Raw genomic sequence first — 18,038 nt, forward strand, 5'->3', positions numbered from 1 at the left:
AGACACATGTGCACACACATTCATGCAAAACACACATAATATTTTTTCACTGATCTTTGTTAGACCTCCTTTTATCTCTGTACCCTTACATGAAAACCTCTTCTTCCCTACACATTTATCTAACTTATTGTAACACTCTCCTGCTTAAGGATTTCCCCTGGTGATAATGATTGAGGTAACTAAAAGGTAGCTGTGGTATAGGAAGGGCTTGAATAATCACCCTGCAAACCCTTGTCCTTAAGGTGGTGGATATGGCCATAGCCCAGAGACACCTGCTACTCCTCTGTGAAGACAGGAAGGCTTAAAGGAAGATCTGTGGGCCCAAGGATGGTCAAATTTCTCATCATATTGGCCAGATCATTGCATCTTCTGACCCCTGGGATATGGGGGAAATGAACTGGGCAAGCATGAGTGTGGGTGGGTGTGGTGACCTTGTGCCCACATGGAGGAGGAGGAGGAGGAGGAGGAGGAGGAGGAGGAGGAGGAGAAGGATGATGAGGAGTGGAGTGCGGAGGAGGAGGAGGAGGAGGAGGAGGAGGAGGAGGAGGAGGAGGAGGAGTAGGAGGAGACTAGTCCAGTAGGTCTGGGCTAGGGTACTGGGACTACTTTTGACTGTATTGAAAGCCATTGCAGGGAAACTCACTGAGTGAGTGAGCTCTGGGTCTCCCCCTTCACCTCCTACAGCAGGGAAGCCAGGCCTTGCTGGCTAAAAGAAGGGAGAATGTGGGAAGGTCAGGAGGCACAGAGCTGGAGGCATCTACAGTTTCCTTCCCTCAACCCTTGATTCTCCTGGAAGGCCATTGTCACCTGTGGGACTCTTGCATTGTCCTTTTCTGTTACCCATGTGTAGTAGACTTGGACTTGATGTAGAGAGGCAGTCTGGCAATCCATGAATCACAGTGTTACCTGGGCCGAGACATAGGTTGTCCAAGTGTGAATGATGCTTATCTTTTCATAGGCGTTCTAGCCGGGACAACTCTCTGAAGAGCAGCATGGAACGGTGTGATAGAGAACAGCCAGGAAGGAGCTCTCAGGGCTTAGGGTGCTGCCCAGTACCGACTCATGGAAAACCAGAATATGACCTGCAGAAGATACTCCAAGAATCATCTCATCGTTTAGAAAGAATATCTCCCATTGCTGACCCCAAACCCCCACCTTTACCCCTCTCAGATTTAGGGCAGCCCCGGAAGTCACCTCTGACAGGCACTGATAAGAAGTACCCCCTAATGAAGCAGCGTGGGTTCTACTCTGACGTCCTCAGTCCTGGAACCTTAGACCAGCTTGGGGTGAGTGTGGCAGATGTCCCTTGCCAGCTTCAATCCCTGCCAGGTGGGTTCCATTCGCCCATCTCTTTGTCCCACTCAGTGTCAGTCCATTGGTCCACTTAGCTACCTGACTGTACCTATGTATCTGTCCATCATCCATTTGCCCTACCACACACCTAGCTCATCCATGCTTCAGGTCACCATTTGTCAGTTCATCACTATGCTCTTCCCATGTGCCAGACCCAGAGCTGAGCACAGGAGACAGAGTAAAGATAAGACATTCACATCCCCGCTGTGATGGCCTTCGGAAGTCCCCCAGTACCAGCTCTGGTTAAGAAGGGGTGTGTGGACGAGGCAGCATTCTGCTGAGATCTAAAAGCTAGCGATTTACTTGCTGGATAAGATAGGGGCTGAAGAACATGTCAAGCAGGGAGAAATGCTGGTTGAAAGACCCTGGGATCCCGAGAGAAGGCGCGGCCCGGGTAAAGAAGTGTGTGTAGAATGTAAACAGAGAGAGATCAAGGGATGATGCTGGGGCCTGGAGGGAGATGAGGGAGACTGGAAGGAAGCTAGAAGAGGGTTCCCAGAGCCCTGCAGGTTCCGAGCAGCCTTAGGGGGATTTTAGGCAGGGGAAAGACTGGAGAAGCAGCGAGGATGCACTGGTACCCGGCTCACCAGTAGTGCTAGAGTGGCCCCTGGGAAAGGAACTAGGTAGAGACAACTCCTGGCTTTGCAGTTTCGGACACATGCTGGGGTGTTCTCTGGAAGGAAACTATGCTGGACTCAAACAGGGCAGCCAGGGGTGTCCCAGGTGACCTCAGTCTGTCATCCACCATAGAGTTTGAACAATGTGTATAAGCTCACCCCCATACTTCTGGGGTGCTCTCTGGTGGGCAGTTGGGAAACACCCAGCCTTAGGATCATCCCTGGGTCCTGACTGTCTGTGGGATGTTTGTACACGCTCAAGGTTTTGTGCTTTGTTTCAGAATGTGTGCCGTGGCCCCTACATGTCCCAGAATTTGATTCGTAAAGCTGATCTTGACAAGTTTACCCCCAAAGGTCAGTACTGGGAGGTTTGGGCATATAGTGTTAATGGACATTCAGACTATCTCAGGTCTCGAGGAAATGGCCTCTTCCTGCAGAAAGTCTTAGCTTCTTCAAGGGTGAAATGATATTAGTGAATTATGGAGCTTGGCAAAGACCCAGTTCACAGTAGTGCTTTGTCCTGACCCTCAGAGGAGCTGAGGGAGAGCCTGGTCTTGGGCTCCTGAGGGCCATAATTCTCTCTACTGGTCTAGGCTCGGTAGGGTTTGAGTTTTCCTCATCCCTCAGAATATGACTGTCGGGAAGCCAAGATCATGTTTGAACCGTTCTGAAATGGAGCCTGTCACAGGTAGATGCCCGAGAGATCTTTCCTAACGGAAAGAGGACTATCAGTGGGCTTCATGGCAATCCTCAGAGCATGCCTGGAAGCAAGGAGAAGATGGCCCTAGCAGAGTCCAGGTTATAAGAGGGATTTGCCCCTATTGTTTTCCTTCTTCAACAGACAATATAACCCTTCCATCAGACCTAGATACCCCACGGTCCCAAGCATCCATCCCTATTTCTACCCCAAGAAAGGCTTTGCTTCTTCCTAACACTGTTCAAAATAGCTCTGTTAGTCCCCAAGTCTGTGAACCCCTTAAAATGGCCCAGAAAATATCAAAACCATAGACATAATGTATGTTTGTGCAAGGGTCAACCGTCTCACAAGCACTTAGGATTTGGGAAATGGCACTGAACCCGGGTCTCAGCCTACAAAGGATGTGAATGGTGCCCCTCCCATCCATGGCAGAGGTGGGCCACAGGGAAGGCCAGTGGCTCAGCAGCCTACTCGCAGAAGGAGAAACATCCCAACAGGCCCCAGGGTGTTGTCAGGCACTGATAGACGTCTATTCAGTGACCCGAGGCATCAGCAAAATCTCAGACACTAGCCCAGGCTTCTGTGTGATTCCAAAGGCTACCCCTAAAATTAGCTCATGCCTCTAACTGCTTTTTTACTCCAGAGAGGAGGTGGGGTCCCAGGAGGGGATCACAGGGTCACACAGAACATAGGGAGAGTAGTAACACATGGTGTTCTACAGCATAGTCCCACACCCCCTTTCTTTACCTATATGGTCTCGGTTCACCTGTGTTTCAGAATACCCCTGTCATGGCTAGGATGATAGGCCGACCTACCTACAACTCTCTTCCCTGAATACCCCTGTCATGGCTAGGATGATAGGCCGACCTACCTACAACTCTCTTCCCTGAATACCCCTGTCATGGCTAGGATGATAGGCCGACCTACCTACAACTCTCTTCCCACTGTCTCCCTCTCCCAGAATTAGAATGGAAGCCTCTGTCTGTCATTGTCTAAATAGGGACAGCACCCATTTGGTGGCATAAGGGTCCCATAGAGGCCACTCCTACGGTATCCAAAATGCCTCAGTCCCGGAAACAAGTCCAAAGAACATGTGGGGTTCAGACTCTGACATGTAACACACCGTGGGTGTCTGGGATTGAGTAGCAGGGAGGGCGGCCCCCACTTTATCTTCCTGTCCAGCCATGACTGTCACTAGCATTGGTCCCCGGTATCAGAATAATTGGTAGCTTGTGAGGGAATGGGCAATGCTGACCTTGGACTGGCATAACAGCCCGCGGTTTCTCATTTCTCCCAACCCTGCCAAGCACCAGGCAAACCTAAGTGCTGCACATCGCAGGACATGCCACCCTGCACCCTGTCTGAGGACATGCCTTATGTCGCAGGACATGCCGCCCTGCACCCTGTCTGAGGACACACCTTATGGGGTGGCTCAGAGTAGAGCTGTTGGTCCTGGCCCGACCCCTCAGCTGCTCATGTCTCCTCCACCCACAGTTGAATCGTTCAAGGTCCCTGAGGACTTCCAGGAGCGTGTGGAGCAGCAGCGCATTGGCACCACCACACGGCAGCACACTCAGACGGACTTCCCGATCCAGGCCTATGAACCCAAGGTGCAGGTCCCATTCCATGTGCTGCCTGGCCAGTGCCCTCGGAAGACTGAGATCGAAAGGTATGCCATGAGGGCTGCAGAGGGAGCCTGCCCTGGAGGGGGGGAGGAAGCATCCGCCAGGCTCCAGGGGTGGGGCACTGCAGACCATGAGGTGACAAGCCCACAGCAGGGCATGTGTAAGTGTGCAAACAACTCTTTTTTTTTTTTTTTAAATAGGAACAAATGGCTTTCCTTGCTGTGGAATTTGGGAGGGTAGCAATTAAATCAATGAAATGAGGCTGCCAGGGCAGGCTAGAAGGGATAGTTGGGGCCCTGGGTCTTTACTGACATCCCTGATCCTATGCCATCCTATGACTCTCCCTGCTCTGGCTAGGAGGAAACAACAATACTTGCGCCTGGACATTGAGCAACTGTTGGCCGATGAGGGCATTGACTCCAACAAGCTCATGCCCAGACATCCAGACCTGCAGAACCCGCAAACCATCGAACAGGGCCATGACCCACTCTTCCCCATATATCTCCCATTGAAGGTGAGCTGCACTGCCATGATTGCTGATAGGTGGTGGCCCTGAACCCCAGGGGAAGCTCAAGGAGTCACATGACAAAGGGGACTCCCACTTCAGCCATAGGCACTCATTTCTCACATGATGGAATAATCACAACTCACCCCAGGTGTTTGTAGATCCTGGGTAGAAGCAGACGTAGCCCCCACACAAGTAAGTCATCATTTCCCCACTTCTTCCCTGGAATTGTTTACAGCCCATGTGCCTGCTCTGTATCCCAGCCCTGGCCACAGGCATCTGTAAGCAGCCAGGATGAAGTGTGTACTAGACTACCCCCTGTAGTGTGTACTACCCCCTGACTAGAGCCCCTGGTGATGGGAGCTTACGAAATGGGGAGAGGAAGATGTAGGAGGGATTTGGTACCGCTTTCTCAAGGTACAAACAGGGGAACTGAATCTGGGGAGGAGAAAGAGGGAGCACAGTCAGACCCCAGCTCTTGATGTCTTCTCCTCCCTTCCTCTGTGGCCCTGTGTATCCCTTGGCTGGAGCCCCTGTGGGAAGCAAAACTGACCAAGGTCACCCTCTGAGAGCACCGAGTCTCTATTGTTTCTGATCAGCATGGATTTCTCAGGAAACCCCAGAGCTATCTGTCCCCTTGGGCCTGAGCTCAGTGTTTCCCCCACAGGAGTCAAGAGAGCCCACGTCCTCCTCTGAGACCCTGGTCACCCTTGCACTGAGCCCTGAGTGACTTGGCTAGACATATATCCGGGGCAACACCCCTCGTTCAAACACTGGGGTCAGTGGAAGCAGCAGAGCTCTTACAGATCAGTCTAGTACTGCCTGGAGTTAGCTACGGAGGCTGTAGAAGCCTCTGGCATGCTCAATTTTGCTTGGGCACTAGGGGAACTGCTTCATTGGACAGTTGTCTGTTTTTGCCAAGGTGTTTGATAATGAAGAGTTTGATTGCCGAACTCCCAAAGAGTGGCTCAACATGGGGTTGGAGCCAGGATCTGAAGACAGGAAGCCTGTCCCTGGAAAAGCCCTTCTTCCCACCGATGACATTCTGGGCCATGGTAAGTAGGACTACCCTGGGGTTGGGAGAACTGTCTTGTCCCAGCAACCCCTTGCCAAGACACTCAGTCTGCCCTGGGACCAGGTAACCAGGAGAGCTAAAGTCTCTGTTGAAGTTCCCTAGCTATGGCACAGTCCAAGAATCTGGACGCAAAGACCAAGGACAGTGCTGTCAGGAGGACTGGGGACAAGACAACAAAGAAACAAACTTTGGGAGGTTAGGGAGATGGCTCAGTGGGTAAGAGTGTTTGTTGCCCAAGCATGAGGACCTGTTCCAGATCCCCAGAATTCAGGCAAAAAGCAAAGTGTGGTGGTCACACCTGTAACCACAGTACTAGGGATGTGGGGAGAGTGGGGAGATCACATGGGCTTGCTAGTGCCAGCCTGACCAAGAGATGGTGAGTTCTGGGTTCAGTGAGATATCTGCTATCAAGGGAGCAGGCAGAAAACAACAGAGGAAGACATCACACACACACACGCACACACGCGCGCACACACACACACACACACACACACACACGGAAATGTTTAAGGGCACAGTTACAGACCATCCATCCATCCTCTCCTGCTCTCAGCGACTCCTCTTTCCCTCCTGGGTTTTTGAGACAAGGTCTCTCTGTGTAGCCCTGGATGCCCTGGAACTCACTCTATAAACCAGGCTGGCCTAAAAATCATAGATACACTTATCTCTGTCTCCCAAGAGCTGCGATTAAAGGTGTGCACCACCACCCAGTTTCTGCTCTTTCTCTTGCGTGAACAACAAACTGTCACAGAGTTGCTCAGAGAGGCATGCATACACAAGTTGTCACATACATCCATGGTCGCATTCACTATGTCACACACCATCCCCCTTCCTGGCATGTTGTATTCAAACACATTTCCACCACATTGTCACAAATCCACCCCACATCCTAATGTGTCTACCCCAGTGTCACATCCTCCACGTGTCCTCGTGTGTCTACCCCACTGTCACGTCCTCCACGTATCCTCGTGTGTCTACCCCAGGGTCACATCCTCCACGTGTCCTCGTGTGTCTACCCCAGGGTCACATCCTCCACGTGTCCTCGTGTGTCTGCCTCACTGTTACATGTCTACCACAACTGGTACACCCTTTCCATCATATATCCATCAGGTGCCACCCACATCTGTTTACTGAGTTTCTGTTCGGTTCCCACAGTCATTAAGTCCCAAAGAAATCACACAGATGTCTATATTAATGATAAACTGATGGGCCTTTTAGCTCAGGCTTCTTATTAACTCTTATAACTTACATTAGCCCATTATTCTTATCTGTGTTAGCCACATGGCTCAGTACCTTTTTCAGCAGCGTAGTCACTTCTTGCTTCTTCAGTGTCTGGACAGGACTGGGGAGGAATGGGCTTCCTCCTTTCTAGAATCTGTTCTCATTGACCTGCCTCTACTTCCTGTCTGGTTGTCCCACCTATAATTCCTGCCTGGCTACTGGCCAATCAGTGTTTATTTAAAACATAATTGACAGAATATAGACAATTGCCCCGCACCACACATCTGTTTACAAAATGCCTATGGTATCTCCATTGGCCTCTGATCTGTGGCCCAATGGGCACTGCAGTTCTCTTCAATTGCCTGCTGTTAGGAGCAGTGACAGGGCCTGCCTGCATGACTGGTCCCATGCAGCCTTCATAGGAAGGTTCCTCAGGCTGCTCCGTCCCCTCTCTGGGGTGGATGGTGATGTGTGGAGAGAGTAGTTCCAGTTATCCAGTCATCAGGTGGAAGACAGGACTAGATGAGCAAGAACAGGGCTAAAAGTGTATATCCTCTGGGAGGCCCATGACAGTTCTCTGAGCAGGCTACAAATATGTTTCATTTGAAAAATATATTAATACTGGAATCAATTTATCTGAAGCAGACAAGAAGCCCAGAGTGTTTCCTTTACTTTGGGCTTAAACTACAGAAATGTTTAACTAAATTGATTCCAGTTCTCCAGTTCCTGGCAATTAAGCCATAGAGAATGGGAAGCATTAACCTTAAATATGCTGAATTCCAGCCTTCTCGCTTCACTGGGGCCCTGGCCTTGAGCAAGGTACACTAGAGCAAAGATGGGCTCACAGGGAGCATCTGTCAGGGACCTCGTATTTTGTCTGGTAGTCTCTTGGGACATATTTTCCTATAAGTTGAGCCAAGATGAAGATTATTTTTTCAAAAAGGAAACATCCCAGGAAGAGAGAAAAGCAAAGTAGAACCAGATAGGTGAAGGGCACACGGCGGTGCTTCCTTGACTATCTGATGTCAGAGGCAGGCGCCATCTTTCTGGAATTCCAGCCTTCCTTCCTTAACCCATACTGGAGAACACATTTTAAGCCATTCCGTGTGGAGAAGTTCTCTGCAGGCTACTGTGCGTGCATCTTACTTTTTCAATAACGTATTTAATACCAACTATGCTCCAATCTCTGTCCTGAGTCCAAGTCTTTAGCTGTGCTTAAGGTGGGACAAAAATGGCTCCTGGCCTTGGGAACCGACAACAGCATGACCAAGAATAGCAGGTTAGAGAGCTATGTGCAGCAGAGATGCTTCTCCAGGGAGGAACCACTTGAGCAGGGGACAAATCATCAGGCGGTAGTCATGGCCAGTGCAAAGGGCCTGAGACAGAGCAAGCCCAGAAGTTACACGGATAGGCAGACACACGGTATATGAGCAGAAAAGACAGACGTTCTTGACCCTGCCCTGCCCTGTCTTGTCCTGTCCTGTCCCATAGTGGTCAGTGGCTCTATATCCAGAGGTGTCTCGGTCACCTTAAAAAGGTCATCTAACTTCACCCATGATGACCACTTGTGGTCCTCAACAGTTTAATTTCTGATTTTTGTTTTGTTTTCTTTATGGATATTTTGCCTGCATGAGTATCTGTGCACCGTGCATGTGTATCTGGTGCCCTTAGAGGCCAGAAAAGCGTGTCAGATCCCCTGAAATCAGAGTTACAGACAGTTGAGAGTTGTCATGTGGGTGCTGGGAATTAAACCTCAATCCTCTGGAAGAGCAGCCAGTGCTCTTGACTGCTGAGCCATCTCTCCAGCCCCCAACCCCTTTAAAAAGCTTTTCATTTTGAGACAGGGTGTAACTGAGTTGCCACACCTTCCTTGCACTCACATTGTAGCCCGGTCTGGCCCTGAACCTTTGGCATACCAGTGTGGCCCAGAGTGCCAGCAGGCTCTGCACTCCACAGGGCAGGTTTTTGTTTGGCCACACCTTTCATGGTTCCCCATTCACCTGTGTCTTTCTCCACTCTGGTGAGGGTTGTGCCCCAAGGCCTAGTCTTTCTGGGTCCTCCTGTGACTGAGGCTTTCTCAGAGGTCAGCTCATCTGAGAGGAAGCAGATAAAAGCTGGAGCCAGAAAGGGGTGTCCTGGGAAAAGAGACACCAGTGTAGTTACCTCTGAGCTCTATTTACAACATTGGCTGCCTCACTCAGAAACTCCTCTGTTTTAGAGGACCCCAAGAATCAGAACCTGGATTATAAGTGGTGTGATGTTGGCGTCCTTGACTACGACGAAGAAAAGAAACTGTACTTGGTGCAGAAAACTGACAAGAGAGGCTTGGTGCGCGACGAAATGGGGATGCCCATCGTGAATGGAGGTGTCACCCCCAACGGTACAAGTTCCATGCCTTTCCCGGGTAGATCCCAGCTCCAGAGTAGCCCAGCCTGTGACTACAGCCCAACCCCACCAGCTCAGTTCTGAATTCTACCTACCTGATTCAATTAGCCAGGTCCTGTCCCCTGACCAGTTTGAAGCAGAGGACCTGGAGAAGGCAGAGGGCCACTCACTAGCTGTGAGCAGCTGGCCCCGTGGCTTTCAGCGTGGTATCATAATGGAAACCAAGTTAGTCATGTTTGCTCTGGAGCGTGGAAAAAGGGAATAGCCACCTGGATGGCCACCCCTGTGTAACTCCTGCCAGGGCATAGCTCTTTACAATTTACAAAGTATTTTCACATGCATCCATTATACCTTATGAAGTGGGCAGAGCAGGAAATGGCGTTTGACTGTGAGGAGCACCACACCCTGAGATAACAATGACAACTTGCTCAGAGGCAACAGCTGAAGCAGGGCCAACCCGAACCCAGTACTCCAGCCCAGAGTGCCTGACTATGCGTCCCTTTCACCTTTCCACCCACCCCCAGGAAGGCCACCTCTTCTGGTCTCTCAGTACTGGGTGCCACGAATCCAGCTGCTCTTCTGTGCTGAAGATCCTCGCGTGTTCACACAGCGCGTGGTCCAGGCCAACACTCTGCGCAAGAACACAGAGGCGCTGTTACTGTACAACCTGTATGTGGACTGCATGCCGACTGAGGGCCAGCGGGTCATCAACGAGCAGAGCCTGAGCAAGATAAAGCAATGGGCTTTAAGCACACCGCGCATGCGCAAAGGGCCGCAGTGAGTCCGGGTGCTGCAGCCTCCCTGAACGTTTCTATGGGGGTAGTGTTGCCAGGGTACAGAGCAACCGCTGACACATCTCTGCGGGATGATGTCTCAGTTGGAGCTTCTGTTGCTGGGGTGAAACACCATGACCAAAAGCAACTTGGAGAGGAAAGGGTTTATTTCATCTTGTCCTTCTGGGCCCATCACTGAGGGAAGTCAAGGCAGGAACAGGAATCCAGAGGCAAGATTGCTGCTTCCTGGCTTGCTCCTCATTGGCTTGCTCAACCTGATTTTTTATACAGCTTAGGACCACTTGTTCATGGGTGGGCTAAATTCACTCACAGCAATCATTAATCAAGAAAACATCCTAAGCCGGGTGGTGGTGGTGCATGCCTTTAATCCCAGTACTCTGGAGGCAGAGGCGGGCTGATCTCTGTGAGTTCGAGGCCAGCCTGGTCTACAAGAGCCAGTTCTAGGACAGGCTCCAAAAGCTACAGAGAAACCCTGTCTCGAAAAACAAAAAAGAAAACATTCCACAGACCTTGCCAACAGGCAATCTGAGGGAGGCATTCTTCAACTGAGGTTTCTCTTTGCAAATATCTCTAGCTTGTATCAGGTTGGCACAGGTGACGGACTCATGAATTCTTGTGATGTTGAAAAGGCTGGAGCGCACTGAGGCACGGCCTCCTCAGGCTAACCCTGTGACTTTCTGCTCCGCCCTCTCATTCTCTGAGTGTGCTCCTACTTCCTGGCACAGCAGGAAGTCCCGGGCTTAATTTGTATATTCCATATCCAGTCTCGAAACTGCCTTTTAAAAGAAAAACCTTTTAAATGTTGTTTTTATGTGTGTGAGTACCTGTTCCTATGTCTATGCAACATGTGTGTGCCTGGTGTCAGTGAGGACCACACGTGGGAACCAGAGTTACAGACAGTTGTGAGCTGCCATGTGAGTGCTGGGAAGTGAACCCAGGTCCCCGAATAGGCTCTTTCTCCAAGAAGCTCCAGTTGCTTTTAGTGGGGAGTTCGGAAGCCAGGACTTAGGCATTAAATGTATTGCCACAAGTTCCTTAGAGTAGACAGGGTCAAGGGGAAATGTTCTTCTGGACACAATCTTATATCTAGCACCTCTACCTCTCCTTATTTTCCCTGTGTCGATCTGTTTTCTTCAAGCATGAGCCCAATACCTTCAGACTGACTCTGATGTCACATGGCTCATTCTCACTTTGACATACGTGTGACTGTCTTCACCTGAAGAAAATCGGTTCCATTGTTCAACACACGTTGCCTTATATGGTCCGTCCTTGACTATACCAATAATAGCTTTGAATGGGTTGTGCCAGTTAGGAAAAAATAAACTCGGTACGGTTTCTAAATTTCATTTGTCTGTTTTGAGACAGTCCTGAACTCATCATCCTTCTTCTACAAGCACTCCAGCACTGGGGTTACAGGCATGGGTCATCACTGCAGTCCTGGGGTTACAGGAATGGACCGTCACTGCAGTCCTGGGGTTACAGGAATGGACCGTCACTACAGTACTGGGGTTACAGGCATGGGCCATCACTCCAGCACTGGGGTTACAGGCATGGGTCATCACTGCAGTCCTGGGGTTACAGGCATGGACCATCACTGCAGTACTGGGGTTACAGGCATGGCCATCACTCCAGTCCTGGGGTTACAGGCATGGGCCATCACTCCCAGCTTCTCAATAGACATTCTGGCACTTGTATCCTTTTTCTCTCTTTAGGATGGGAGAATATAGTCAAAGTATTGTGTTCAAAGCTGATTTGATTTGAATCTTTCTCACCAATAGGATATTTATATATCTTATGAGATGTAGTTTGGCTCGATTAGTTTAATTTTCTAAGTTAAGATTTTAAAATTACATTTGGAGAGAGAGAAAGAGATGTGTACATGCCACAGTACATATAGGGGTCACAAGATGACTTTTGGGTGTCTGTTCTCTCCTTCTGCTATGTGGATTCTGGGAATCAAATGCAAGTCATCAGGCTTGGTGACAAACACCTTCACCACCCGAGCCTTCCCACTGGCCCTCAGTTTGTTTCTTCTACATATAAACTATATTTTCATTCATAATTAAACTCAGCGGAGTGTATGAACCCGCTGACTTCCTGTCTCCCCCTCTGTGGCAGGGTCCTGGAGCACCTGAGCAGCCTGGCCAGAGAAGTGAGCCTGGATTATGAGCGAAGCATGAACAAGATCAATTTTGACAAGATTGTCTCTTCTAAGCCAGACACGTTCTCCTATGTGACTCTTCCCCAGAAAGAGGAAGAGAAGGTACCGGATCAAGGTGAGAGCCAGCGGACTCTGGCTGCCCACCTGGCCTGCTCGCCCACCCCTGCCTTTCTTTCTGTTCAGTCACTAAGGCCTCATAAACCTGGTACTCCCTTGTGCCCACCCTGTCCCTAGACTTTATACCTTTTTTTGCCAGATACCCAGGAAAATCTTGTCCAAGGAACAGTGTGTGTATGTGTGTGTGTGTGTGCATGCACGCGCATGTTTCCGAATAATGCAGAAGCCACAAGGTAAATATGTACCAGGAAGCCATTGTCAAAAGTAGACATTAGGATCATGATAGTCAGATCCCAAAGGTATATAAGCCTTTCTTCCTTCAGTAACAAGAATAGAGTTGGCATTGCTACAGCTCCATGGACATGTAGAAGATCAAGTCTCAGAACAAACTCAAGAGTTCTCCTTGCTTTGAGCCCAGCCATACATGCAGAGTACATTTCCTGGTCACCACTTCTTGTGTGTGTTGTGCCCAAGATACAGGCTGGGATGTGGACAGCAGCCAATATATTCCCTCTTTGGGGTCCCAGGGTAGGCTCCTGACCAGCCTCTGGCTTCATATAGCGTGGATAGAAGATAGGGAGGGGTCCACGAATGAACCTGGAGGGACTCTCAGGGCAGGTGACTCACTGTGGGCCTCAGGGCCCAAAGGCTAGAGTAGGGAAAGATTGGTTCTGGGAATGAAGTGACTCTCCTGGGAAGGAAGCGGTTGTGTCCCCTCCATCAAGCACTCTAGATAAGTCCTGTCCTCAGTGTGTTCCAGGCAGGTCTGATGCTGGCTTTTGCCCCCACCTCTGCAGGGCTGGTGAGTATCCCCAAGTACCCCTTCCGGGAGCAAAAAGAGGATTTCACTTTTGTGTCCCTGCTCACTCGGCCAGAAGTCATCACTGCTCTGAGCAAGGTGCGGGCTGAATGCAACAAGGTGACCTCCATGTCCCTGTTCCATTCAAGCCTCTCCAAGTACAGCCGCCTGGAGGAATTTGAGCAGATCCAGTCTCAAACCTTCTCCCAGGTACCTGGGCATCAGAGCATGGAGGATGGGGCCTCCAGCCCTTATGGGAACAACACAAGCATCAGGGCCTGCTGGAGTGGGGCAAGGGTGGAGCAAGGATGGAGCCAGGGTAGAGCTCGTCTTGCAAGGCAAGGAGAATCAGGGTGGGCTTCCTTACCAGTCCCTCTGAGCCAGCCCTGGTGGCCTTAGGGCAGATCTCCCATCCTAAGGGAGAGCAGGAACCACACCCCAGGGTGTGAGGGCGTAGCTGCAGCCTCTCTCCACTCAGTTCCGTCTTTCTCACATCTGTGTACTCCCCTCTCTGCCTCCTCTTCTTCTATGTGTCTGCCTCTTTCCCACGGCTGTTTCTGAGTCCCTCCAAGCAGCTCTGGACCCCAGATGTCACACTGAGGGTATTGGTTCACAGAGCTTGGTCACAAGCTGTAGGGGATTCCCCTCCATTGTCATATGGGTCTCGAGTAATCTTTGAGCATAGTAGTTGTGGACAATGGGTCCCTGGGGTGGCTTTTTGATGGCATTTGTGTCTACGTCAGGTGCAGATGTTCCTCAAGGATAGCTGGGTCAGCACGCTGAAAGTAGCCATGCGAAGCAGCCTCAGAGACATGAGCAAGGGCTGGTACAACCTTTATGAGACCAACTGGGAGGTCTATCTCATGTCAAAGCTGCGCAAGCTGATGGAGCTCATCAAGTACATGCTACAGGACACGCTACGCTTCCTGGTGCAGGATTCACTGAGCAGCTTCTCACAGTTCATAGGTGATGCTTGCTGCAGTGTCCTTGACTGCACAGATGACATGGCCTGGGGGGAAGACCTTGTCAACAGCCCCTACAGGTGGGTCCAGGTGGGCAGAGGCACTGGGAAATGACTTCATTGGGCAACCAGTGGCAGGGTACCCAACACACCAGGTTCTTGACATCAGAGTTTGGCCATCTCTAGGTTACCCAGAAGTGTTACCCTGTAAGCTCTGGCTTACATTCTGGTGACGCTCATGCAGTCACTGACTGGTCATACAGTCACTCTTTGAGTTGCTTGGATAATACTAAACCCTTGCCATGAACCAGATGTTGGTCTTAGGGGACTCTGAGATGCAGTTTTCACTGTATCTTACTTCAGCGGAAGGCAGGCATAGCAAGATATCTAGTAGTTACTAACATTGTCAATTTTATGATGTACTCTGGGGTCAGGGAGGAAGTAGCAGCTGAGGCATGAGGACACTAGAGGTAACTGAAACAAAAGCACCAGGAGAAGGAGAGACTTGGGACCGCTGAGGAAAGACATGCTAGCGAGTGTGGCCGGAATACGGAAAAGGAGATAGGCCTGGTGAGAGGAAATGGGACAGGCCAGAAGGACCAGTCTAGATCACCAAGAGCTTCCTGGGTTCAGTAGTGGGGACTGGATTTAGTTTTAGTAAGTTGGAAGCTATCAACAGAGCCCTCAGTGGGTCAGCAAGGCTTTGATGTGCCTCAAACTTCTGAAGCTCTCAGGAAGAGCATGGGGGCTCTAGAAAATGCCTAGGCCTGGCCAACCTGTCCAATGACCTCAAGACCAAGGTAGGATGGTGTCACCTCTGTAGTGGCCCAGGATTTCTGGGGCAAGAGCCAAAGAACCTCTCTAACCAGCCCCAAGCTTTCTTTCTAGTTCATTGGGGGGTTGTGTAGGGAAAGAGAAACAGTGTTACGTAAAAGGAGCTTGAGATCCCAGTTCTAGCAGGAAGGCCAGGCCTTCTCAGTGAGCCCAATTCTTGCCTACAGGCCTCGGAAGAACCCCCTGTTCATCGTAGACTTGGTGCTGGACACCTCAGGGGTACACTACAGCACGCCCCTAGAGCAGTTTGAAATGACTCTGCTCAACCTCTTTGACAAGGGTATCCTGGCCACCCACGCTGTACCCCAACTAGAGAAGGTATGTGCTGCAGGCTAGGCCTAGCCTAGCCGCTGAGAGCCACAGTGCATTCACAAGGACCAGAGTAGTTCGTCCCCACGGGCAGTAACTGTGGCTCTGAAATTCATAAATATCTTCTTCCATTCTCACCACAAATGGAACTACAAACATTGTTGCCTTGTAGACCTGGAAAGATTAAACAAGTTAAACCCACTTTACAAGACAACTAAGTATTAGGACATCAGTTTGATTCTTACCCTTACTGGAGTAATCCCACCCCAGCCACAGCTGCCCTGTATCCCACCCTTGGTCTTCTCCCCCACGAGTGTCAAGCCAGATGTAGTTCCACACAGCTAGTATCCAGGTCTCACGTCACCACAGCTGCACAGCAAGCTGCACACAGCCCACTCTCCAGGCCCGAGAGCCTCTGTAACCCGAGTTCCCTCCTGTACTTCATGCCGTCGGTCAGTGCCATCAGCAGCCTGGTTGCCTCATTTGCTCCTATCCTTGGCAAGCTTGAGTCAGGCCAGGAAGAGAGGATATGGTCTCACAGTAGCTTCTGCGTTTGTTTTCATCCATAGTCATTCCTCAGACATGTCATTGCAAGCCCTTACCTCACTCCTATGCCACATTGCCTGCGCTTGCCCACACTGGCGCCCATTCCGTCTTTAGACCACTCTGCCACCCACTCCAGGGCTCATTCAGCTCTGCTTTTTCTTGTCCTTTTCCTTAAAGCTGGTGATGGAGGACATCTTTATCAGTGGCGACCCTCTGCTGGAGTCAGTGGGGCTTCATGAGCCACTGGTAGAGGAGCTACGGGCTAGCATCACCAATGCCATGCGCAAGGCCATGATCCCACTGCAGGCCTATGCTAAGGAGTACAGGAAGTACCTGGAACTGAACAACAATGACATTACCGCCTTCCTCAAGTATGTGCATGAGTGCATGTGTCAGTGTGTATGTATGAGCATGTGTCGGTTTGTGTATACGTATGTCAGTGTGCATGTATGCAGGTGTGCGTGTGTCTGTCTGTTTGTGCATGCATCTTCTCCCATCCTGCTAACCATCCTCTGCTCTTTGCGTGTGTTTTCTTCCTTCAGGACCTACCAAATCCAGTGTCCGTCGGCAGAGGAAGTTCGGGAAGTGGTAATCACCCACCTGCAGGAGAAAGAGATCCTAGACAACTCACTGCCCAGCAGCATCGTCATTGGGCCATTCTACATCAATGTGGACAATGTGAAGCAGAGCCTGTCCAAAAAGCGCAAGGCCCTGGCCACTTCGATGCTGGACATCCTAGCCAAGAACTTACACAAGGAGGTAGACAATGTAAGTAACGACTGGCCTGTCCCCAACGACCACGGCAACACACAAGCAGCCTTGCACGCATGGTACACGCCCACTAGTAAGATGCTCCAGGTGAAGACTGGGGTGTCTTCAGGGGCCTGGGTCAAAGAAGGGACCTGGAAGTCACCCTTGCTTATGCCTGTCTGCATTCATTTGTCTCCATATGCTAACAAAAGGTTGATACCGCCGTCCCTAGACTTTTAGAAACCTTCTGGACAGCCTGGGCTGGACTGTTCCATAGAGCCGAGGGTATGCAAGTCCAGATGTCAGAAACCCTAAGTGTGTCCTGGGTCCTGAGGAGACTGAGAAGGTGGAGCACACTGGGTGACGCCTTTGCCTCAGGAGAGATCTCAGCAATCTAGTGAGCCTGCCAGGAGCCTCGGTCTTGGAAGCACGGCAGAGTATGGCCATAGCAGAACGACTGACTTCCAGGTTCTAGGGTTCTTGAAGAGAAACAGGCCCCAAGGTAGGCAGGGCACAAAACCGTCCCTAGAGCCCTCCAACCCTCACCCACCAGATCTGTGAGGAGTTCCGCAGCATCAGCCGCAAGATCTATGAGAAGCCCAACAGCATAGAGGAGCTTGCTGAGCTCCGAGACTGGATGAAGGGCATTCCTGAGAAGCTGGTAGTGCTGGAGGTAAGGCAGGCCCACCAGTGCTGGCTGGCCAGGAAGCTGGGGGTGGGCGATGCATTAGGGGCCCAGGGGCTGGTTGCCTAAAACTATTGATCAGAACTTGGGGGCTGGGACAGGCAGAGGCTGGGGGAGCAGAGCCAGGTAGTGAGGTAAAGCAGGTATCCAGGGACTGGTAGGAGCCAAGGGTTATGTTGGGGTTGCTGTGGAGATTTGGGCAGTCAGGAGGTCTGAAGGCATAGGTCAGAGGATGGGAACCAGAGATATGGTGGCCGTGGCTCTTGGAGCCCTGGGTCTGGCTTTAAAATCTGTTGAAGCTTGCCCTCTTGAAGAAAGCACCTTCTCCCTGCCCCACCCCGGCCACTCCAAGTAGCCCCTCCCCAGCCCAGTTCATCATCCCCTGCTCATGTAGGAGCGGATTGTAAAGGTCATGTCTGACTACGAAGTCATGGACGAGTTCTTGTACAACCTTACCACAGATGACTTCAATGACAAGTGAGCAGGGAACATTGTTCCTGACCCTGGAGGCTGGGTGGGCAGCAGGAGCCGGTAGAGCCCCAGGTCAAGCCAGATCCAGCTGATAGCATGTTTCCTTCATCCTACCTCTGCTCACACCTACCCC

At 50.8% G+C, this 18,038-nt stretch overlaps 1 protein-coding gene across 1 annotated transcript in view; it reads left to right on the top strand.

Annotated features, from left to right (window-relative positions):
• Window positions 1-18,038, top strand: part of Dnah1 (dynein axonemal heavy chain 1) — a 64,511-nt gene that overhangs the window by 3,086 nt on the left and 43,387 nt on the right. The window contains exons 2-16 of the mRNA XM_005348721.2: window positions 959-1,286; window positions 2,252-2,324; window positions 4,162-4,336; window positions 4,650-4,806; window positions 5,720-5,852; window positions 9,312-9,473; window positions 10,003-10,255; window positions 12,391-12,548; window positions 13,348-13,559; window positions 14,093-14,391; window positions 15,312-15,462; window positions 16,177-16,370; window positions 16,542-16,767; window positions 17,303-17,422; window positions 17,829-17,911. Of these exons, the coding sequence (XP_005348778.1) occupies window positions 993-1,286; window positions 2,252-2,324; window positions 4,162-4,336; window positions 4,650-4,806; window positions 5,720-5,852; window positions 9,312-9,473; window positions 10,003-10,255; window positions 12,391-12,548; window positions 13,348-13,559; window positions 14,093-14,391; window positions 15,312-15,462; window positions 16,177-16,370; window positions 16,542-16,767; window positions 17,303-17,422; window positions 17,829-17,911 (2,690 nt within the window). The 5' untranslated portion in view covers window positions 959-992. The remainder of the gene's footprint in view (window positions 1-958; window positions 1,287-2,251; window positions 2,325-4,161; window positions 4,337-4,649; window positions 4,807-5,719; window positions 5,853-9,311; window positions 9,474-10,002; window positions 10,256-12,390; window positions 12,549-13,347; window positions 13,560-14,092; window positions 14,392-15,311; window positions 15,463-16,176; window positions 16,371-16,541; window positions 16,768-17,302; window positions 17,423-17,828; window positions 17,912-18,038) is intronic.

This window comes from Microtus ochrogaster, chromosome 6, assembly GCF_000317375.1.
Source record: "Microtus ochrogaster isolate Prairie Vole_2 chromosome 6, MicOch1.0, whole genome shotgun sequence".
Taxonomy (NCBI): Eukaryota; Metazoa; Chordata; class Mammalia; order Rodentia; family Cricetidae; genus Microtus; species Microtus ochrogaster.